The sequence below is a fragment of the Schistocerca cancellata genome, chromosome 7 (genome assembly GCF_023864275.1).
Source record: "Schistocerca cancellata isolate TAMUIC-IGC-003103 chromosome 7, iqSchCanc2.1, whole genome shotgun sequence".
Lineage (NCBI taxonomy): Eukaryota > Metazoa > Arthropoda > Insecta > Orthoptera > Acrididae > Schistocerca > Schistocerca cancellata.
Genome location: NC_064632.1, coordinates 115,892,861 through 115,917,981, shown reverse-complemented (window position 1 = coordinate 115,917,981; position 25,121 = coordinate 115,892,861). Strand labels below are relative to the sequence as shown.

Genomic DNA, 25,121 nt, shown 5'->3' with positions numbered 1-25,121 from the left:
AAAAGATTGATTGTTGGGAACTGCACTGGATGAGATTTCAAAACCTGAGAGTTTATAGGTAGAAGATAGGGTAATATGCAAGACAGGGATAACTGCTAAAGCATTGTGCACAAGTTAATAAGAGTGGAAGGCTAAGGGCATTATACGCAATAGATGTGGGAGGGAGATGGTGAAAAAAGGACAGGTCAGAAAATGAAAGATGTAGAAAACTAAAAGTGAGTGAAGAAAGGAATGGGTACAGTGAAGAAATTGTGAGACTAAGAAATTAACATAAATTAATACCAGGTGTATGGTGAGAACCAAGGACACCAGTTCCCATCTGGGGAGTTCTGAGAAGCTGGTGTCTGAGGGAAGAACCCAAATGGCACATGTGGCAAAACGGGCACAAAGGTCACAACTGTCATGTTGTAGAGATACTCTGCAACAGAATATTATGTATTGCCAGTATACACCCTCTGACCATGTCCATTCATCCTAACCAATAACTTGGTGGCATTCATGCTGATTTCAAAGGCTGACAGTGTTTACGTAACAGGTGCTTCACAGATGGCTCTCCTTTGATAGTTATGTTTTACCACTTAAAGGGCTGTTATTGGTGGTGGTAGGAGGGTCCATAGCGAAAGTCTCATAGTGGGGATTGTCAGAGGGGTAAGTGCCACAGAATAGGGGAATGGGTGCAGGCACAGTGTCTGACAAGGATGTTGCGGAGACTGGGAGAGTGACAAAAAGCTATTCTAGTTGTGGTGGTTGAAATGTCAGACGGACTGGACCTCATTTCAGGGCATGATTTTAGGAAGTCATAGCTTTGTTGAAGTAGCTGAGTAATACATCCAAGACCAGGATAATCTGAATGACAAGTGGCGTTTTCCAAAGTAGTTTTTTGAAGGGATCAGCAGTACCAGGGTTGGATATGATGGCCTGGGAAATCTGTTTTTGAACTTGGCTGGTGGGGTAATTACATCCAGTGAAGACTGAGTTGAGAATGATGGTGTATTGCTGTGAAGAGTTTGCTTCTGAAGAAATAAAGAGTCTGCTTCTGAAGAAATATGTTTGCCTCGAATGCCAAGGCTGTATGGAAGGGAACATTTGACTTGGAAAAGATGACAACTGTCAAAATGTATGTACTGTAGTTTGTTACTAGGTTCTATGTGAACAGAAGGGTGTAGCTGACCTTTGGTGAGAATATGAGATCAACAGCAATGAAAGTGGCTTGGGATTTGGAATAGGACCATGTGAAATTTAATTGGAAGAGTGTGTATACAGACTCTAGGAATTTTAACAGGTCAGCCTTACCATGAGTCCATATGGCGAAAATGTCATCACTGTATCTAAATCAGACCAAGGACAGAAGGTCTGAAGATCCCAGAAAAACCCCCTCCAAGTGACTCATGAAAAGGTTGGCATAGGAAGGAGCCATCCTGGTTCCCATGGCTGCACCCCTGATCTGTATGTATGTCTGCTCCTCAAAGGTGAAATAGTTGTTGGTAAGTATAAAGTTGATTAAGGTGGGCATTAAGGGTGTCTTTTATATGAAATCATGGTGTTTGTTGTTTCTGACATGTCTGAAAGGACAGACACAATGCAGAATCCGCAGCTGTGATACATTATACACCCCTGGAAATTGAAATAAGAACACCGTGAATTCATTGTCCCAGGAAGAGGAAACTTTATTGACACATTCCTGGGGTCAGATACATCACATGATCACACTGACAGAACCACAGGCACATAGACACAGGCAACAGAGCATGCACAATGTCGGCACTAGTACAGTGTATATCCACCTTTCGCAACAATGCAGGCTGCTATTCTCCCATGGAGATGATCGTAGAGATGCTGGATGTAGTCCTGTGGAATGGCTTGCCATGCCATTTCCACCTGGCGCCTCAGTTGGACCAGCATTCGTGCTGGACGTGCAGACCGCGTGAGACGACGCTTCATCCAGTCCCAAACGTGCTCAATGGGGGACAGATCTGGAGATCTTGCTGGCCAGGGTAGTTGACTTACACCTTCTAGAGCACGTTGGGTGGCACGGGATACATGCGGACGTGCATTGTCCTGTTGGAACAGCAAGTTCCCTTGCCGGTCTAGGAATGGTAGAACGATGGGTTCGATGACGGTTTGGATGTACCGTGCACTATTCAGTGTCCCCTCGACGATCACCAGTGGTGTACGGCCAGTGTAGGAGATCGCTCCCCACACCATGATGCCGGGTGTTGGCCCTGTGTGCCTCGGTCGTATGCAGTCCTGATTGTGGCGCTCACCTGCACGGCGCCAAACAGGCATACGACCATCATTGGCACCAAGGCAGAAGCGACTCTCATCGCTGAAGACGACATGTCTCCATTCGTCCCTCCATTCACGCCTGTCGCGACACCACTGGAGGCGGGCTGCACGATGTTGGGGTGTGAGCGGAAGACGGCCTAACGGTGTGCGGGACCGTAGCCCAGCTTCATGGAGATGGTTGCGAATGGTCCTCGCCGATATCCCAGGAGCAACAGTGTCCCTAATTTGCTGGGAAGTGGCGGTGCGGTCCCCTACGGCACTGCGTAGGATCCTACGGTCTTGGCGTGCATCCGTGCGTCGCTGCGGTCCGGTCCCAGGTCGACGGGCACGTGCACCTTCCGCTGACCACTGGCGACAACATCGATGTACTGTGGAGACCTCACGCCCCACGTGTTGAGCAATTCGGCGGTACGTCCACCCGGCCTCCCGGCCTCCCGCATGCCCACTATACGCCCTCGCTCAAAGTCCGTCAACTGCACATACGGTTCATGTCCACGCTGTCGCGGCATGCTACCAGTGTTAAAGACTGCGATGGAGCTCCGTATGCCACGGCAAACTGGCTGACACTGAGGGCAGCGGTGCACAAATGCTGCGCAGCTAGCGCCATTCGATGGCCAACACCGCGGTTCCTGGCGTGTCCGCTGTGCCGTGCGTGTGATCATTGCTTGTACAGCCCTCTCGCAGTGTCCGGAGCAAGTATGGTGGGTCTGACACACCGGTGTCAACGTGTTCTTTTTTCCATTTCCAGGAGTGTATGTAAAATGGAGTTGGAGGGGGGAGAAAGGAAAGGAAAGGAAGAATTCATGACATCAGCTGCATTGAGACATTATGCAGAATCAGCAACAATGAGTGAAAATGTGTGCCGGACCTTCTAGCAGGAGATCCATGGTTTGAATCTCTGTGTGGCACACATTTTTGCTTGTCACTGCTGATTCTGCTTGATGTCCAGATGCAGCTGACATCACTAATTCCTTCCCTTTCCTTTCCTTTGTGCCCCTTCCACCTTCATGTTACAGATAAGGAAGGATGTCATAGGTTTGGAATCAGGTGGGTGCAGACTGAGGAAATGTTCAGCCATAGACAGCCCTGTACATGGGGGATGTTGGAGTAGAGGGAAGTGGCTTCAGTAGTGACAAGCAATGTTTGTGGTGGGAGTGGGATGGACACAGATTTTAGATGATCTGCGAAGTGGTTGTTGTATTTAATATAGCAGAGAAGTGTTTGTAATATGGGTTGCAGGTGTTGATAACTAAGGCAGACATACGTTCGGTGAGTGCTATGAAGCCAGCTGCTATGGGACAGCCAGTGAGATTGGGTTTGTGGATCATAGGAAGAAGGTAAAAGGTGGGATTGTGTGGTTTGGATGGGGTAAGAAGTTGTATGGCTTGAGGTGTTAGTCCTTGTGAGGGTCAGGTTTTAAGGAGGGAGTGCAGGTCAGTTTGAATAAAAGGGATGGGATCTTGATGGCAGATGCTGTATGTAAAGGTGTCAGACAGTTGGTGTAGACCTTGACTCACATACTCCCGTTGATCAAGTACCACAGTGGAAGATCCCTGGTACTCCTGAATTCCTCCAAAAAACAACTTTGGAGTACTCCACTTGTCACTCAGTATTGTCCTGGTCTTGAATGTTATTAATCAGCTAACTTCAAAAGGACTCTGACTTCCTAAAATTATGCCTTGAAATGAAGTCCATTCTGTATGAGGTGTGCCCACCATACCTAGAATAGCTTGTTATTGTCCTCCCAATCTCTGCAGTCTCCTTGTCTGACACCCATTTCCCTACTCTATGGCTCCTACCACTGTGACCATCCCCACTGCAATACTTGCCCTATGCACTCTCCTGCCACCACCTATACCAGCCCTGTAACTGGCAAAACATATACCATCGAAGAGGGAGCCACTGGTGAAATGACACTTGTTGTATACCAGCTGTTATGTAAACACTGTTAAACACTGTTTGACCTTTTATATTGGCATGACTACTATAAAGTTATCAGTTAGGATGAATGGGTGTAGGCAGAGGGTGTATATTGGCAACACACATTATCCTGTTGCAGAGCATGCCCTAAGACAGTCGTGACCTCGATGCTTATTTCAGCACATGTGCCATGTGGATTCTTACCCCAGACACCAGTTTCTCAGAACTCCACAAGTGGGAACTGGCATTACAACATGTTCTTGGTCCTCGCCTCTCAACTGGCCTTAATTTGTTTTAATTTCTTCGGTCTCAGCATTTCTTCACAGTAACTATTCCTGTCTTCACTCCCTTTTAGTTTTATACGTCTTTCATTTTCTGATGTGTCTATTTTTCACCTTCCCCTTCCCACATCTGTCGCTTTCAATACAGTTAGCTATCCACTCTTGTTACCTTGTGCACGATATTTTAGCAGTAATCTTTGTCTTGCATATTATCACATCTTCCACCTTTAAGCTCACAGGTTTTCAAATTTTGACCAGTGCAGTCCCCAACAATAAGTCTTTCTTTCTCAACCTGTGCAGTAAGCCTACCCCGAGCCAAGGTTCTGGGTGACTTTTCTGAACTCTACACCTTTCCCTAAAACTCACCAGTCCTTTCACTTCACCCCTTTTCCTTCCCCTTCAACACTTCTGCCAGAAGAAAGAGCCATTGGCTTCAAAACCTTGCAAACTATAATACCTTTTTATATGTGTGTCCTCTTTTCACCAATTGGTGAGCAGGTTGGTGTTTTTTTTTTTTTGTTTTTTTTTTTTTTTTTTTTTTTTTTTTTTTTTTTTTGTCCAACTAAGAAATATCGCTAGGGATATCAGCCTCTGAAAAGCACAAGAAAACACATTTAGTTGCAGGGCCAATGCTCTGTAACACACTCAGAAACACTGAAGCAAAGTACCAGGAAGCATGTTGAAGGACCACAGTTCTTCAAGAAAGACACAATTAATATCATTGCCAGTTGTTCATATGGAGAGAAATAGAATCAAGTAGCAACCAACACAGTTTTCCCTCATTGGCAGATGTTTAGCTATCTCGGTGGTGTATGCCTAGGAGTTTGTGGGTTCTGAGACACAGAGCAAAATAGTGAGATGCACACACAGTGTTTGATAACCTCTTTTGCTGAACTTGAATAACAACAAGTCCAGAGCAAAATCCAAAGTGAGTACATAAGATAGGCTGGTTTGATATCAACAATAACAACAGAGGCGAAGTGACAAAGCTTCAGCTAGGCAGCATAACTCTGGTGCGGCTTTCTTTTGCCGGCCCTGTGATGGCGCTGGCCATGCGGGCTATAGACGGTGTGTCTCGTATCTGGCCCCAGATTGGTGGTGCAGTCACATGGGTTACTGCCAACTTCTAGACATGGACTGGTTTGACATGGTATCAGTAGTGCACAGTACTACCCGATAATAGTATATATATCCAAGGGAGCAGCTCTGATGACTCTAATTATTTGTGTCATATATTCAGTCAACCATATGTCACGATTATTAACTCTTTGGAGACTGGGCTTTCAATAGCACTTCAGATTTGATGCAAATTCATTGACTTTTATGTGAAGTTAAAGACATTTATTTCTGTTTGGTTCCTGGTTTCTCAACACAGAATAGAAGTATTACTGGCACTAAGACTAAAAGCTGGAAAAGAAACCAGTTTTTTTCATTTCTCAGTTGTTTTCTTTTAAATAGGTAGTATGCTATCTTTTGGTCAGATCTGCTAGGACCTGTATTGCAAATGTTGTAGCCTTACATTGCATTGGACCTAATTTCTGTAAAAGGCCTTGCCAGCAACCATATATTGTTAATGGAAGCTAAGTGAAACACTGATAGCATTAGTATGTTTAACTGTGTCCATCCATTTCAGACCAAATGTTGCTCTGTTTTGACATATACACAAAATGTTGCTTGGCTTTGAAGTGTATAGATGCTTTCATAATCAGCTAGAAGAGTATGTGTTGAAAAATCAACCTGTATACAATCAGTTGCCAGGTACACAGTTTCCATTCTGACATAAATGCAATTTGGCAGGATCGACCTGAAATGACTGTGGCTCACAACAGTAGCAGCAAAAACATCTGGAGAACAAAATTTTTGGAGCAGTGATTACTGAAGTTTTTGAGAAAACACATTTGATTAATGTAATAACTTCAAGTTGAACAAATATATTTCAAGGAAAATGAAATACATGAAAGTCACAGATCAAGTAAACAGAGTAAGACGTGTGTACATTTTAACAGTTAAATAATAACTGAGTCCAAGTCTAGCAGCCACTGGCTGGCTGGCCGCTTAGGTGGCACTGCTGCTGCATGGCTCTGGCAGACAGCGCCACATGTACAGGATGTGCATAACTGCACGGCAGCACTTTGAAAGATCGGTGAGTCACAACACTTTTCCCCCCTTTGAATTTTTTGCACAGGTTTTGATGGAGGTGGCCTGTAGATTGGTAACATCCATAGGTGTTGTTTGACTGTCCGTAAAGTCTCAAGGAGGAGGCTTCCCGTACGGACGGAAGTGTCCCCGATGATAACGGGTCGAGATGACAGGAGATGTGGGGGTCGAATCTGCTGGGGCCCCGTCCACCAATCTGCCCATTGCGGCAAGTCCAGTTGTTATAACAGGATACATGGGCGATGTGTTCGCGTCTATAGGAGAAGGAGGCGAGTAGAGTTGCTCCGACAGATGATGGTCATCTGGTTCCTGCAGAGGCACGTCTCCTGGTGGCGTCAGTACTTGTGCTGGCACCGATATGATGGTGAGAGGACTGCGTTGTGAGTAATGAGAGATTCCAGGATCCCGAGCATTTTCGGTGGAAAGGAGGATAACACCATCCGTAACAGTGAGGCGGTAACGCAAAAGCGTAGTAGTTCTGCAATGGATCAGAAGTCTTAGCGGATGGACGATCTGGCCCAATCCTTCTGAATACAGCGTAAAACCCGGGAGAGGGTAGGGTCAGAACCCATAGCAGCCGCCAGCTGGTCCCTGGTGATGGGAAACCCGTCCACAACCCGCTGCTTGGCAACATCCAGGTGGAAAGACAAAAGTTTGTCCCTATCGAATGCCAGATCAGGACCCATGGGAAGGCGAGACAGTGCATCAGCATTTGCATGTTGAGCTGTCGGCCGGAAATGAATCTCATAATTGAAACGAGACAAATAAAGAGCCCAGTGCTGGAGGCAGTGTGCAGCCCTGTCGGGAAGTGACGTTGATGGATGAAACAAGGAAACAAGTGGTTTGTGATCCGTAACAAGATGAAATTTGGATCCATAGAGAAAAACACCAAACTTATGAAGAGTATAAATAATGGCCAAAGCTTCTTTTTCAATTTGAGAATACTTTGGTTGGGTATCCGTGAGTGTTTTGGAGGCATAACCAATGGGTTGTTTAGAACCGTCAGAAAAATGGTGCGCAAGGGCTGCACTGACCCCGTATTGAGAGGCATCCGTGGCAAGAACAAGATGTTGGCCAGGTCGATAAGTAGCCAGAGATGGGGCCTGTTTCAGTCTTCAATTTCTGGAAAGCCGCATCGCATGATGCGGACCAGTGAAAAGGCATGTTTTTATGCAACAGGCGATGCAACGGCTGAGCCACCGAAGCAGCAGACGGTAAAAACTTGTGATAGTATGTTATTTTCCCCCAAGAAGGCCTGCAGTTCCTTAACAGATGTTAAGGGCGAGGAAGGGCATCGACCGCAGCAATAGGTTGCTGAAGTGGACGAATACCATCCCGAGAGAGTTTAAACCCCAAGTACATGATAGATGCCTGAAAAAATTTTGATTTCTGAAGATTACACTTAAGAACGGCAGTCTGTAAGACATGAAAAAGTGTGCGGAGATTTTGAAGATGTTCGTCAGTGGTGGAGCCAGTGAGTCCTGGTAATTTATTCACCCACGGACAGTGAGCAATAATTGTTCCAATAATCGCTGAAAGAGAGCAGGGGCGCTGGCAACCCCGAATGGCAATCATTGGTATTGATAGAGGCCAAAAGGCGTGTTAAGGACCAGAAACTGCCGGGAAGCAGTGTCAAGAGAAAGTTGATGATAAGCTTCTGACAGGTCAAGTTTAGAAAAATACTGGCCTCCAGCAAGTTTGGTGAACAATTCGTCAGGTTGAGGCATAGGGTAAGTGTCGATAAGGCATTGAGCATTTACAGTGGCTTTGAAATCGCCACAGAAACGAATATCACCATTTGGCGTAGCAACGACGACAGGAGAGGACCACTCACTGGAAGTGACAGGAAGCAAGACCCCTGAAGCAGTGAGACGATCCAGCTCCCGTTTGACCTGATCACGAAGGGCCACAGGAATGGGCCGAGCCCGAAAAAACTTAGGCCGAGCAGTGGGTTTGAGCGTGATATGAGCTTCAAAGTCGTTTGCACGGCCTAACCCAGGAGAAAAAAGGGATGAAAATGTCGTCGACAAGGAATCCAATTGAGCATAAGGAATAGCATCAGAGACACTATTGACAGAGTCATCTATGGAGAACCCAAAAACGCGAAAGGCATCGAAACCAAAAAGATTCTCTGTGTTACTATGGTCTTCCACAAATATGGGAACAGTGTGACCAACAGATTTGTAAGATACCTCAGAATCAAATTGTCCCAAGAGAGAAGTCTTCTGTTTATTGTAAGTCCGTAATTGCCTAGTGAAAGGTGACAGGATTGGAGAACCCAACTGAAGATACGTCTGAGAATTGATGATAGTGGCAGCAGAACCAGTATCCACCTGCATGCGAACATCTCGACCAAGTATTAGGGCAGTGAGGAATAACTTCCCTGAAAGGGAAGAAGTGCAATTGACAGACAACACAGAATCAGAATCAGTGTCATGTTCATGAACATCATGTATGCGGTCAGATTTGCAAACGGATGACACATGACCCTTTTTTTTTTTTTTTTTTTTTGCATTTGTGACACACGGCCCACCGTTGTGGACAATCTTCTCGTGAATGTTTCGTAAAACACCGTGGACATGAAGGAAGTTGCCGCAGGTTTTGCTGCAGTTTCTTAGAGGTTTGTTTATGGTTAAGCCGAGGCTGTGATTGGGAGTGTACTGCGGCCACGTCAGCCGGCGGGGACACGCCACACGCTTCGTCAGCATCGCACAGAGGTTGTATTTCCCCGATGTTGCCCCATGCCTCTATTTGCACTCCAGCGGTGCGAGAAATTTCAAAAGACTGAGCGATGGATAGGAATTCATCTAGAGTCGGATTTACCAACTGAAGGGAATGTTGCCTAACTTCTTTGTCGGGTGCCGATCGGATAATAGCATCCCGTACCATGGAATCGGCAAAGTATTCTTTGTGAACTTCAGTAACAAGTTGACACTTTCTACTGAGGCCGTGAAGTTCAGCAGCCCAAGCGTGATAGGATTGATTCGGTTGTTTTTGACTACGATAAAAGGCAACACGAGAGGCTACCACATGCGTTTGCTTTTGAAAATAGACGGACAGAAGTGAGCATATTTCAGCAAAGGACAAAGATGCAGAATCTTTCAAAGGAGCCAATTGCGACAACAACTGATACATTTGAGGTGAAATCCATGAAAGTAACAGAGACTTACATGTTCGTTCATCTGTGACATGAAATGCCAAGAAGTGCTGTCGAAGACGTTTTTCGTAATCAGACCAGTCTTCAGCCATCTCGTCGTAAGGAGGAAAAGTAGGTAGAGACAACGACGAAATGACGAATCACATTTGTGAGAAGCGTTTGCTGTTCTATGAGACCTTGCAATAGTTGCTCTAAAGTAGCCATGGAAACATGTGGGTCAACAATGGAAAAGAAAAATCACTACCTCGTCACCAACTGTAATAGCTTCAAGTTGAACAAATATATTTCAAGGAAGACGCAATACATGAAAGTCACAAATCAAGTAAACAGAGTAAGATGTGTACACTTTAACAGTCAAATCATAACCGAGTCCAAGTCTAGCGGCCGCTGGCTGGCTGGCCGCTTAGGTGGCACTGCTGCTGCATGGCTGGCAGACAGTGCCGCACGTAGAGGACGCACGTAACTGCGCGGCGGCACTTTGAAAGATTGGCAAGTCACAACAATTAAAGTAGTGAAAAACAGTTAAACCTCATTCATTTGCCCCAGATACTGCTTGGTGTCCCATATTTTGTCCTTTTTTGTACTATGAGGTACACCTTTGTAAAAACATAAAGCAGCCACTAGATGGTAGTATTGAGATCTGATATCAGTATTGTTTTAAAATTATTCATTTGATTATTGTAAAATCAGTGACAACTCTGAAATTGGCCAAGTAGTTTGCTTACATCTAGTGTTTGACGGAGAGTGTTGTGAAAATGGAAATTTCATGTGCAGGTTTGTATTGAATGACTTTTGTTAAGGCCTAACTTAGCAAAAATACAGCAAATCACTTCAGTCGACTTTTGGTAGCCAATCACTTTCACAAAAGACTGTTTACAACTGGAATTGGATTGCAGAATTTCATCATGGTCAGCTTCTGTTAGTCATAAATTTCGAGAACGTTCATCAAAATAGGTTGTAATTCCAATACAAACTGATGCTGTGCTTATGATGATCAAAGAGGATTAGTGGATGGCTTATTGTGAGACACAGGCATCCTTAGGCATATCAGATGCTGCAGTACCTTCAATTTCGCATGAACATTTAACTGTGAAAAAGATCTGCTACCGATCCATTTTGAAGAGGCAGCTAGATAATTCAGCCTCCGCACTCTTTGCCACACCAAGTGAATAGCGTACTAGATTTTCCATCTGAGCGTTAGCAGACTGTTGAGAAATTGATGTGGATTTCTTCTTGTCCTTGTGGATTTATAATGATAGCAGCACATAGATTGTTTTTGTGCGCATCACAGTGATTTTGGTGTGCTTCTCGATCTTGTCCCAGTTTGTAGTTTCTGAATCTGGGTCATTAGTTCTGAAAACTGTCTTTCCAGATGGGAAAGTGTGTCATCTTGAGATGGAGATGACACAGTTTCTATGCTATATATGAACTGACTGGATGTCATAATTTCTACAATTTTGTCAGCTGTTCTAGCCATTGCTTCAAGATTTACGTCTTGACTAGATGCTAGTACAGAACATGCATATAGTTCTTAAAAATCGCTGGTTACTCATGTTTCAGCAAGATAATGCATCTCTCTGAGCAAAGTAGATTGCTTTTTGCCTCCTAGTTCTACTTCGGTTAGCAATTTTTTAACTTTGTGTGGCTGATTGTTCAAATTCTGTGGAAAGACATGGTTTTAAGTTTGTATTTGGGGAAGTTGATTATGTTACAGACATGAAATCTGAAATCAGCTCAGCAACTTCACTATCAAGCAATTTTTAACCTTGATGAAACTTTATCACTTTCTTGCTGCTATTTGTGGCAATAAATTGGGAATCCACTTACAAAAAACATATCTTTCTGTCTTTTCCCCAGAAAGCTGGTATTTTCACTGTCACACATAATATTTCTATACTCTTGTTGTATGATGGTAAGTTTTCCATGAAAAAACATAATTTAATTGCACAGTAAAATTGAAATAATAATTGGAGCGATTCTTGTGTGCTCACAATCATGTTGGAGTCACTGGTTATGGGTTCTAGTAAAAATAATTATTTATGTAGCACCACACACAGGAAACTTACCATGAATGCACTCAACATTTTTTAATAGCAGTTGCAGTGGAAATGATAAACAGAAAACTGATTACTTCAGTGTGTACCCTTAATTTGTAAAGAGTTAACATTCTAGTGTGTCCATTACAGCCACTAACCAAACCTTAAAAACAGGAACAAGGAAATGGAAATTCATGAGAGAAGATTAATCTTAGATATTTTCATTCAAATGGGATTTATTTTATTTTGTGTATGGCAATACAGCGACAATATTTTATATAAGTAAGCTTGGCAAGCCTGACTAGAAACTCATTCATATATTTAAAGCTCGATATATAGATTTCATGCCAATCCAAAGCAGAGGGTTTCACATATATAACCTCAGAGACAGGTCCGGCGTATCTTCTTAAGGGGCATTCCTCAATAATATGGTGGACGTTCTGTTCTGGTGCTCCACAGTCACAGGCTGGTGAGTCGCATAGACCCCACTTGTACTCATATGCATTGCATCTTGCACGGCCCATTCCGATATGGTTTAATTTAGTCCAGGTACATCTCTTCAGGTCAAAGCCCGGTAATTCCAGAGTAGGATCTTGAATACCTTGTTTATTAATTCCAGAGTCATTCCAAAAGTGCCGCCATTGCTCCTTGATGTCAGGTTGATGTTCTTGTGTATTAACCCATATAGGCTTCCATGACTTCAAGCGGGTCAATGGTATTTTGTTCAAAAAATCATGGGTTGGTAGATTCTGTGGGAATCTGAGTCATGAATTTTTGACCACTCTCTTGCTGCTGCTTCTTGTCTTCTCAATTGTGGAGGTGGGATATTGCTTAGAGTATGCAGCCAAGGGACTGGGGTGGATTTAATAGTACCTGTTATTATCCTCATACACTCATTCAACTGGATGTCAGTTTTCTTAGTATGAGTGCTCAAATACCAGACAGCAGAGCAATATTCGGCAACAGGATATACCAAGGCTATTGTGGCAGTACGTAAGGTGGATGCTTGAGCTCCCCAAGTCAAGCCAGCCAATTTTCTCAGGACGTTGTTGTGAATTTTTAGCTTTTGGCTTATGTTTTCTAGATGTTTTTTGTAAGTCAGGGAGTGGTCTTGTGTTATGTCAAGGTATTTGGGGTTGAAGTTGTGTCTGACTCTTTGTTCACAGATGTCCTGGTGGGCCATTTTATTGTTCAAGTGGAAAGCACACACCTCAGTCTTGGTTGGATTAGGGCAGAGTCACCATTTTTTATAATAGGAATTCAAGGACTCCAGATCTTCTGTGAGTACATTCGCTCCTTCCGCAATTGTTTTAGATTTTTACAACTAGTGCCAAATCGTCGGTGTAGCAAAGTTTCCTGCTGACTGTATTTGGCAAGTCGCCAATATACAAATTAAAAAGGGTTGGAGCCAACACAGATCCTTGAGGGAGGCCATTTTTTATTTTATACGATCTGCTGGTGTTGTGGCCAATGCTCACTTTGAAAGACCTGTTCGTCAGCATGTTGTTCATTAAGGTTGCCAGTTTTAAATTAGGTATGTGTCTCTTGAACTTAAGCATAAGACCCTGGAGCCACAGAGTGTCATATGCCGATGACAGATCAACAAAAACTGCACTTGACTTCATCCTGTTCTGGAATCCGCTTTCTATATACGATGATGTTAGTGCTAAAATTTGTTCGCAACAGCTGCGCTTGTTCCTGAAACCTGCCTGATATGGAGGGGTTATTCCATCCACAATGTCCTGAATTGTATTAAGTATTAGGCGTTCCAACAACTTAAAGCATCTACTAAAGAGGGCGATGGGGCGGTAGCTAGTTGGATCTTCTGGTAGCTTTCCAGGTTTAAGGATTGCTAGCATGTGGGCTATTTTAAATTGTGGTGGGACTATTCCAGTGTTTAAAATGTTGGTGTAAAAGTTTCTTAGCCACGCTTTTCCGTTAGGTCCGAGGTGTTTTATAAATTCTGGGAATGTACCGTACAATCCCGCAGCTTAGCATATTTTTAAGGTTTTTATCGCACCCTTGATTTCCTCTTCGCTAAACGGTGACGAAAGCAATATATCGTCATTCAGAGTTTTATCAAGTTCTTGTAGTTTCTTAGTTTCTGCTTCAGTTATTGGATCAAGAGGGGTTTTCTCAGTATGCACATTTATGTGCAATGCCATCTCTGACAGTTTTATTTTAGGTTCCTGGTGGCGTGCTGAGGAGGAGTTACCAAGTTTCCTCAGTAATGACCAGGCTTTTCTGCTGGAATGTGTAAAATTCAGCTGGGACGTGAGTTCCTGCCACTTGTGTTTTCTGTGTGTGTTTAGTCCCTCTAATATTTCTCCACCAATTTCAGGGTTTCCTGTTTCTTGGTATTTATCATAAAGTTTGTTAATATTATTGTCCCAGCAAGGAATATACTGTTGTCTAACTCAGTGTGGTATATTTCTTTTGGCTGCAGCGATGATGACTCCAGTGAATTGTTTATAGTTTTCTTGCTTTGGGGTAATCCAGTGCAAATTTTGATCAACTTCTTGAGCATATTTTGCCCAATTAGCTTTCTTAAAGTTCCATTGCGTTTTATTGATAGATTTTACTACTGAGATTTGGAGGCCTATGTTAAGTATGGTGGGACGATGTTGGCTCTTTGGAAAGTGTTTCAGGTCTCTTTTTGTATGGTATAGTGGGACTCTATCTGATCATCAGTGGACACAATGCAGAGATCAGGATTGGTATCTGTTTGCCATCTGGCTGATTGGAATGTCTTAGGGTCCTTGGCATCATATATCATGTACATGTCATGTGCTTCAATCCACTCAGACAGAACTTCTCCGTTTTCGTCGACGTTGCCATACCCCCAGAGAGTGTGACGGCTATTAAAATCCCCCACATACACGCAGGGGTTGGGCAGTACTGGTAAAGCTGGTGTTGGCCATTTACTTTGTGTGGACTTATAAATGGCTGCTATGGTCATTCCATTAAGTTCAATAGCAATTATTTCTATGTCATTAATTTCTTGTCATATCACTTCTTTGTACTCAGCAATGTTGTTACCAGGATACAGAGCGGATCCATGAATGTGCGATGGCTGTGCTGCGACCATCCTGCAGCCTGGAATGGTGCATGCTGTTATGCGCTCCTGCACTTGATGAGTTTCTTGGAGTGCTATGATGTCGATTTTATGATCGTTAGCCAGCTTGCTTATGTAGTCACATTTATCCCTTGTCAGGCCTTCTACATTAATCTGCAGAACATGGACGATGGGTCCAATATCTTTAGTCTGTTGGCTCTCAGAAGAGCCTTTCTCGATGATAGCATCCTTCTCTTTCTTGTTTTGTCGCTTTGTGTGGCCGTGAGAGATCATTGATCTAGTTCGGCTGCCATTTGTGTAGACTTTCTGCTGTCCTGCTATCGCAGTCTGTTGCCCGGTGTGCACCATCTTGGAGGTTGTCTACACGTTGCACCCCATTGAAGTGGGAAATTGGGCAGCAGACAACTGTTTGTGTACTATTATAAATCAAAACTGACAAAAATTGTTTGTTTACAGAGCACTTCCATAAAATTACCGTATGTTCTTTGGATAACTGGATGTGTCATGACCATCTATTTAGATGACTGGAGAACAGTTACTGCTGAATGAAACACAACAAATTGTTTGCCGCAAGTCATTGATGAAACTAGGAAAAATAACAGAAGTTTATAGCATTTTTCAACAGTAATAATTAAAACTAAACTCTACCTGAACAGGCCATGAAGGCCCAATAGTACTGACTGGCCGGCGTGTCAACCTCAGCTCACAGGCATCATCGGATGCAGATGTGGGGAGCATGTGGTCAGCACACCACTCTCCCAGCTGTATGTCAGTTTATGAGACTGTAGCCACTACTTCTCAATCAAGTAGCTCCTCAGTTTGCCTCACAAGAGCTGAGTGCACCCCACTTGCCAACAACACTCGGCAGACTGGATGGTCACCCATCCAGGAACAGTAATAATTGGTAGCATTCCACTGCTTTCTGTCCTATGCATACACAACTACTGAAAGAAGCCAACAATTTTAATGTAAGGCAAAGACCCAATGTCCAATGTGTTTTCAGTTTATGAATGTCACGAATGTGTTGTAGATTTTATAGTGTTTTAGCCTCATGAGCCAAGTTCCACAACCTGATGTGAGAGCATTGTCTCCCAAAACACTTTAAAAGAAGAAAGTTGAGTTGTGTGAAGGACAGAAAATGGTTGATGTTACCAGTTATTACTGTTAAAATATAACAACCACTACCTCACACATTTAGAATGGATAATATTAAAGTTGTGCCTTTCTTCTCATGGCGGTAGCATCTGTCACACAGCATGTCAAACAGTCCAAGTATTTGATGAATAGAAACGTTGAATTAAAGTCTCATTGCATATATTCACCTGATTTATATTTACATAGTTACATCTATAAAATGCAAGTCACATTATGGTGCATGGTGAAGGATCCTTCTGATACCACTATTCCCCTCCCCCCCTTTTCTTATTCCATTTGTGAAAGGGCGCATCAGAAGAATGATGTTGGGGCAACCTTAGTATGAGTTCTGCTTTCTCTGGTTTTCTAGTTGTGGTTATTCTGCAATATGTATGTGCCAGGAAGAAATATGATGCCACACTCTTCCCAGAAAGTACACTTGGGATTTCAGTAGGAAACCTCTTAATGGTGCACATAGCCTCTCTTGTAGCATCTGCCACTATAGTTTGTTAAGCATCTTTGTAAAGCTCTTATGCTGACTAAACAATGCTGTGATAAACTCACTGCTCTTTGTTGGATCCTCTCTCTATCTTCTATTCGTCCTGCCTAGTAAGAGTCCCAGAATGATGAGCAGTACTAAAGAACTGCTCAAATGAGCATTTTTTTTTTTTTTAATGAATGAATTACATTTCTATATGTTTCCTCAGAGAAATACAGCCTGACACCTGATTTTCATACAGTAAGTTTTATGTGGTCATTCTACATTGCATGGCTCCATATGGTTACTCATAGATATTTTGCATTATTTATGGTTTTCAGTGATTTGTTGCCAGTAGGGTAGTCAAACAGTGGTGGATTTGCAAGTATACTTCTTGAGTTTGTCGCCAGATCATATTGCGTAAATTTCACAAAATTTCATCAGTGCATCTACTCGACATCTTCAGATGGTGGTAGTTGCTGCTGTCACTGCTGCAAGGCCCAACTGATGATAATCGCATGGTGGGATTGACATTTATCAGGCCGGGAGCAGGCAATATGCATGTGCGGGAAGATGCTCGCAGTTGGAGGAAAGCGGCACTCCTACTGCGAGCCGCAGAAAGGCCTTCCATGTGTGGACTGTGTTCCAGGATGTTCCTGTGGTTAAAAGTTATACTGAAGCTCAGTAGTGCATTGGGTCGCATGATGAATTGGAAGTTCATGTTTTCCCTGTTTTGATTTAATGGCAGCCAGTGCTGGATTCCAGGTAGCGCTTAGTTGAAAACCTGCATACTTGTTGATAATATTGCCCGCTATATGAATATATATGGGCTCCTTAACAACACAGTCCCAGAAAGATGACGCTGGGGATAAATTTCAGTAGTTTCGTAAAACATGCAGTGCCCCATGTTCACGCAATGTTCTACTACTGCTGATTTATCAGGTTGCCCAGGCATGTATGTCCACGGTGTTTGACACAATGTACTTGCATGGTTTGGCATGTCTCCCCAATATACGATTTTCCACATTGGCATGGGATCATATACACACCACGTTTCCTAAGGCCAACATTGCCTTTGACCAAGCATGATAAATTCCTCAATTTTGCTGCTGGCCGGGGGGGGGGGGGGGGAAATTTATGCCTTGTCTTTTGAGGATTCTTTCTATTCTGCTGGCTGCTGTGGCCGAGTGGTTCTAGGTGCTTCACTCTGGAACCGCGCTGCTGCTACAGTTGCAGGTTCGAATCCTGCCTTAGGCATGGATTTGTGTATGTCCTTAGGTTAGTTAGGTTTAAGTAGTTCTAAGTCTAGGAGACTGATAACCTCAGATGTTAAGTCCCATAATGCTTTGAGCCATTTGAACTTTCTGTTCTTGAAAACATGCCACCCAAATAGGGCAAGAATGCTCTTTCAGTGAGTGCCTCCTCATCTTCATTTACATTCCTGCTTCGAATTTGCTTAGAATGGAATCCGTGGCGTATCTATCAATTGGATTAGCCATTCTGTTGGAATACCGTTCTTAGGTGTTATAGTACCCCAAGTAGACTGTTGGTGTCTGAGACCACATGTGCGCTGTGTGCCAAAGAGCATTGCGCAGAGTGGTGACACCTTGTGGCCTGCAAATCCTGCAAATATAGCTCCATATGAGTTGATTTGTGATAGATGCTGTGTCCCAGTGCGCTATCGGCTTTTCTTGTGACTATGACAAACGGGGATGGTAAAATGCCATCCTTTTCCACTTCCTTTGTGAACTGTATGTAGGGATGGAGCGAGTTCAGGTGCCAGAGAAACACAGGTAATGCGTGTATTCCATGGGACTACACCACAAATGTATCATGTACATACCGTCAGAAGCAGGAAGGTTTGAGATTTGCTGACTGCAATGCTTTTTCTTCAAAGTCTTCCATAATATAGTTGGCCACCATGGGAGACAGAGGACTTCCCATGGCAACACTGTCCACTTGTTCAAAAATATTGTTCAAAATACTGATCATTGAATAAGAAATAAGTTGAGATAAGCACATGTTTAACAATACCACAATGTCTTTCTCAAACTGTCTGCTGATAAGATCTAATGAGTCCTGCAGAGGTACTTTCATAAATAAAGATACAATATCAAAGCTAACCAAAAGATCCGACAGTTGTAGCTTAAGTTGTGTTCAGGCATCCTATGAAGTTCTCTGAATTCCGGATATGGTGATCACACTTGATTATGAGATGTCTCAACAGCGTAGTAAATGTCTGGCCAGAAAATAGGTAGGAGCTCCAATGTAGCTCACTATTGTGCAAGGAATCCCATCGTCATGTGTCTTGGGTAGGCTGTACAGTCTTGGGAGAACTACAACCTGTTGGCATAGTCTGTTAATCACTTTAGAAGAAAAAGAACTCTTCTTGAGAAGATCTAATGCTTTTCTCTGGATCTTGCCAGTCAGTTCCTCTCTTAGTGTGCAATAGGCAGGATCGTCCAAGCTGCACCTCCATCTTGCTGTTGCATTTGCCTCGTGAGAGGACAGTGGCGTTCCCCTTATTGGCAAGTAAAATACACGGTATTTGTGTACTCTTAAAGTCTTGCAGAGCCTTCCTTTCTGCTGAGCTGATGTTGAACTTTCTTGGTGGGGCTCGTGTTAAAGTTCAGCAGTTGTTCGTGGTGTTGGTGCAGAGTCCAAACCTTTCTCGAGTATCAGCTGCATCATCCAGGATTCTGTCCATGAGATTAAACATGGTGCATTGATGTGGTGCATTCCCTTCTTGCAGTTGGGCATTCAGGTGAGTATACTTTCATATTTGGCAAACCTTGGCTTGTTGTTTTGACCAGTTGGCTAGCGCTATCTACTCAGTCCTAGAATACAGCTGAGAGATTCAAAGATATCTTCAGATGCAGTGATAGTAACTTTGTGGACACCATTGGCAGTTCCCGTCTTGTATAATATACCCTCGAAAAGAGGAACGCCACCACTCTTCTCTCACAAGGCGCTGCTCGACGATCCTGCCTATCGCAGGCTAAGAGACGATCCGACTGGCGTGATCCAGAGAAAAACATTAGATCTTTTCAAGAAGAGTTCTATTCAATCTAAAGTGATTAAGAGCCTATAACAACAGGCTACAGTTCTCCCAAGACTGTACGTCGTACCCAAGATGTATAAGGATGGGACTCCTATTCGCCCAATAGTGAGCAACATTGGAGCTCCTACCTATTTTCTGGACAAACATCTTACTACAGGTGTAGATATATGGTAAAAGACCCTTCAGATAGGGTAAAGTTAAAATTTATTAAAAAAAGAAAAATAAAGAAATGAAACAGCGATTGACCGTAAGCATTGGCAAAGACATTAATTATGAATGGAGAGGGGGGAAGACATTCATTTTTCTTTGTACATGATTTTGTTTCACACGCTTGTACGTAGAAGGATGGTTAAAATGTATAGCTCGAAGTATGAAATATTATGAGTGTTATGTATTATATGAGAGTCCGAGTAAGAGAAGACTTAATGAAGTCGGCTGCCTGCATCTACAATTGAAATGTGAGAGAAGGAGTCCAAACAGCCTAAATTTGTACATGCAGAACATTCCTGATAATGCAATTGTACTATACTTTAAATTTCTTTCCATTTATTTTGTATGTAGTATCATACATACGCTGTTGGGACCTCTCACAGGCAAGTGTGATCACCATATCCGGAACTCAAAGGACTCCATAAGATGCCTGAAGACACTTAAGCTACAACTGTTGGATTGTTTAGTTAGCTTTGGCGTTGTACCTTTACTTGTTAAAGTACCTCAGCAGGACTCATTAGTGCCTATCAGCAGCCAGTTTGAGAAAGATATTGTGGCATTTTTTTAAACATGTGCTTACCCCAACTTATTCAATAACCAGTATATAGAGCAAGTGGATGGTGTCGCCATGGGAAGTACTCTGTCTCCCATGGTGGTCAACTATTTTATGAAAGACTTTGAGGAAAAAGCACTGCAGTTGGCATGTCTCAAACCCTCCTACGTCTGGCGGTATGTGGACAATACATTTGTGGTGTGGCCCCTTGGAATAGACAAATTACCTGTGTTTCTCTGGCATCTGAACTTGCTCCATCTCAATATACAGTTCACAATGAAAGTGGAAAAGGATGGCATTTTACCGTTCCCGGATGTCATAGTCACAAGAAAAGCCAATGGTACATTGGGACTAGTGCCTGTCACAAATCAACTCATACGGAGCTATATTTGCAGGCCACAAGTTGTCATTACTCTGTGCAACGTGGTACTGTCTTACGCTCTTTGGTGCATAGAGCACATGTGCTCTCAGATGCTGACAGTCTACCTGATGAGCTATAATACCTAAGAATGGTATTTCAACAGAATGGCTATTTCAATAGACAATACGCCAAGAATACCATTCTAAGCAAATTCAAAGCAGGGATGTAAATGAAGAGGTGGAAGTGTTCTTGCCCTATTTTGGCAGCTTGTATTCAAGAATGGAAAGAATCTCAAAAGGCATGACACCAATTTTGTTTTTAGGCCACCAGCAAAATTGAGGAATTTATTATTCTTGGTCAAAGACGATCTAGACCTTAGGAAATGTGGTGTGTATAAGATCACATGCCAATGTGGAAAATCTTCGATTGGGCAGACATGCAAAACCATGCAAGAATATTGCATTGAACACCATCATCATACATGCTGGGGCAACCTGATAAAGCAGTGGTAGCGGAGCATTTCTTAAACACGGGGCATCATATGTTTTACGAAAAGACCGAAATTCTATCCCCAGCTCATCTTTCTGGTACTGTGTTGTTACGGAGGCCATACATGTTCGTACACCAGACAATCTTATCAACAGGTATGCAAGTTTTCAGCTAAGTGCCACTTGGACTCCAGCAATGGCTGCCATTAAATCAAAACAGGGAAAACAAAAATTTCTGACTCATCACAGGACTTAAAGCTCTGCTGAGCTTTAATTCAGCTTTTAACACAGGAGCATCCAGAAGCACATCATTGCCCACATCGCATGCATGGAAGGCCTTTCTGCGGCTCCCAGCAGGAGTGCCACTTTCCTCCAACTGCGAGTGTCTTCCTACGCACATGTGTAGCCTGTTCAGCCTGATAAATTTCGATGCTGCCGCATGATTATCATCAGTTGTGCCTTGCAGCAGTGACAGCAGCAACTACCACCACCTGAAGGTGTCAAGAAGTTGCATCAATGAAATATTGTGCAGAATACAATCTGGCGGCAAACCCGAGAATTGTATTTGCAACAGATCCATCAGGAAAGCATGAAGAGTCACAGTAGTGGATTTCTTCATATAGTTACATGCAGTACATTACATTTGCTTGCATTTCTGCACCTATCATCAACCTCCGGAAGGCTACCTGCTGTTTACTCCAGTTTTCTGACATTACTTATATAATTTTTTAAAGCTGTCAGAGTGAAGTACATAAATTTTAATGGTGAATATTTTGAAAAGTAATAAAATGATTTGTAACAAAAGTTGTTTTTCTTTCATTGTTTGGATAAAAGTTACAAGGTGAGTCTTGTATAATGCCCTGTTTTGGTACCTTAAGCCAATTTTTATAATGCTTATCACTGTAGAGCTCATGTACGGTGATAAGCAGATGATCTGCTGTCAGGAAGTGTGATCACATTGTAACACCTTGTAAAACAGGCAAGTGTTGTCACAGCGTGCCCTTTGTTCAGTTCAAATTGTTCATCTGAAGACTCAGTGTGTAATATTTTCCCTTAAGGCTGACTTATATTTGCAGAAATATTATTGTGATTCCTTACATACTGCCCAATTAAAACACGGTTATAAGAAAGGATACTCTGAAGAATATAACTTGGCTCACCTAGAATGTGCAAGTGAGTTTTGATACATTTTTGTTATAAGAAAGGATACTCTGAAGAATATAACTTGGCTCACCTAGAATGTGCAAGTGAGTTTTGATACATTTTTGGTTATAATTGGAACTATCTGGGCTATAGTGTTATTCCTAAATATTTAAATGTTATCTATTTCCTAGTAAGATGAACACATACGTTGAACTTAAGTTGACTTCTTATTACCGAGATACATATCAAAGCAAGCTGCCCTTTCTTGGGTAATCTCCAGATGTTTCTTATTATCTTATTATTACGCAGTCAACAAGTTCAGGTATAAGATTAATTCTAAGTGGTTATTAATGTCAGTTTGCTCTGCTGAATCAAGGTCATCTGCATATGCATATTTTCTTAAGTGAAGAAATACTTGAAAAAAGAATTTAAAAAATTGTAAAAATAGTACGAGTCTAGTGGCAGTATTGTATTTTGACATATTGTCACCCTCCTAGTCTGATACACAACAGAATAAGCAGTCTGCTAGATTTTCAAGTATTCCAGTTACCGATACTTTTTTATTGAAAACTGAGAAAGTAACTACATTTTGAAGTTACGTAATACATATAATGAATTTTTCTTCACCCAGCAAAAACTGATGTATAGTTATAGATTATATCACTAAAAGTCATCAGATAGAATGATTACCTTGGTGTAAAACAACAGTAATTGGAGTATAGTGGTATGAAAAAGTTGGTATCCTATACTGAACTCCAATGATTGACACCACATCCCTCTCCTCCTTCCAAGAGAGTGAAAGGCAAGAGAAGAGGCACAAGGTTCCAAAGAAAGATGATCCTCTCTGAAGTGTCACTTACGATAGACATACTCTCTGGAAAGAAAGTAGCCAAACAATCTAGAAATAATATTCACAGATTACTTTAAGACTGACAGAATGGAAAAGGAAAAAGTGCACATATTAATTTCCTACCCTACAGTTAACTACCATCACACTGAAGTCTCTCCTCTGTTTCTTATTTCCTTATGGTTCAACTACTAACAGTTGTTTTATGATGTACAGTTCATGTTGTAACACTTTTCTCTTTCCACATTTTTTTTGTGTCATCAGTGAGTTGTAACTGGGAGAAATTGAGGGATTGGTCTTAAAATAAGTAAATATTTCTTCTTTGTCTCTTTAAGGGCAAATTCTCTAGAGGTCGTGGACGTGGCTCAGATGGCCCTCATCAACATGCCTACGAGATGTGGAAATCTGAAAGATATCAGATAGACCAAGAACGCATCAACAGACAGAAGACTGCAGGAGGAGAATGGAAGAGAGAATGGGACAAGGAAAAGGTGTCTGAAGAGTGAGTACATTTCTGTCATTATTAGAATGTTGATTAAAAATTGTTTTCGGATCATGTGTAATAGAAAATGGTTTCACTGTTTCTGTTATTGTTACAAAGAGAAATGAGTCTTCATGTTTGCATAAATATTGGGCATCCCAGATTTAATTTCATACTTGATATTTCTGCTTTAGTGTGCACTTGATTCTGTTGTTGATAATGAGACTGAAGAACGACATCAAATGAAGTAAAGAGAAGATAAACCATTGCCAATAGAGAATGAACATTTTCTTTTCTGGAAATGGAAGGGAAATTACTTGGATCCCAAAAAAGTAAACTGAAGATTGAAGTACGCAGATTTGGGTAAACCTAAGCGAACTGTAAATATAAGGTGTGGTGTCACCGCCAGACACCACACTTGCTAGGTGGTAGCCTTTAAATCGGCCGCGGTCCGTTAGTATACGTCGGACCCGCGTGTCGCCACTGTCAGTGGTTGCAGACCGAGCGCCGCCACACGGCAGGTCTAGAGACACTTCCTAGCACTCGCCCCAGTTGTACAGCCGACTTTGCTAGAGATGGTTCACTGACAAATTACGCTCTCATTTGCCGAGACGATAGTTAGCATAGCCTTCAGCTACGTCATTTGCTACGACCTAGCAAGGCGCCATTATCATTTGCTATTTATCTTGTGATGCATGTACCGTCAGACTGACGTTCACCAATTATGAATTAAAGGTAAGTATTCCATCGGCTACGTACTTTATTTGCCACTCTCAATCCCTTTAACTGTTCCAGACCTCACGCCAGCCTGCGTGAGCTTTAACGCGTGCCTTTCGGCTACCAATCATAGTGGCTTGGCTGTCTTGCCAAGTCACAACATAAGGTATTAAAAAACCTAATAACTTTAGCAATCTTTGTATGAGATTGGTATTTGATTGGAGTACCAACTTTTTCCTGACAGTACTCTTCGTACTGTGTCATTTGAATATGTGTCTTGCTCTGATCTGCAACTGCAACCGCTCATTGGTACCTTTCCATAGTTGCTAACAATCATCAGACACTGGTCAAGTTAGTTTCATGATTTTTGCCCGAGATTGCTGGTGTTGGAGGGTGAGCTATTAAGTTTCCTAGGAATGAGAGGAATTAACAGTAAGTTAATACTGGAGTTGGTCCATAACACTTATTTTGGCTTATTAATTGGTAGAATAAGGCTTGCAGAGGACAGTTCATCTACGTTGAGTCTTCATCCAAGACCTGATATTAATTCAACTTTCTCCTAATTAGCTCTTCTATAGTATGTGAATCCATTTTATTTTGATTATTTCCAGTGGTGCTTGGATGAAAATAAAAAAAAATGCAGAGGTTTCTTTTGTTGTTTTTTGTGTAATTGAGTCCCCCTTATTTATGGAATTTTGTCCATTTTGGGAACATATACGGAAAGAGCATTCACTT

At 42.4% G+C, this 25,121-nt stretch overlaps 1 protein-coding gene across 1 annotated transcript in view; it reads left to right on the top strand.

The window, feature by feature from the left end:
• LOC126091906 (uncharacterized) overlaps nucleotides 1-25,121 on the top strand; it is a 191,540-nt gene that overhangs the window by 35,186 nt on the left and 131,233 nt on the right. Inside the window, exon 4 of the mRNA XM_049907210.1 lies at nucleotides 23,524-23,690. Coding sequence (XP_049763167.1) covers nucleotides 23,524-23,690 — 167 coding nt within the window. The remainder of the gene's footprint in view (nucleotides 1-23,523; nucleotides 23,691-25,121) is intronic.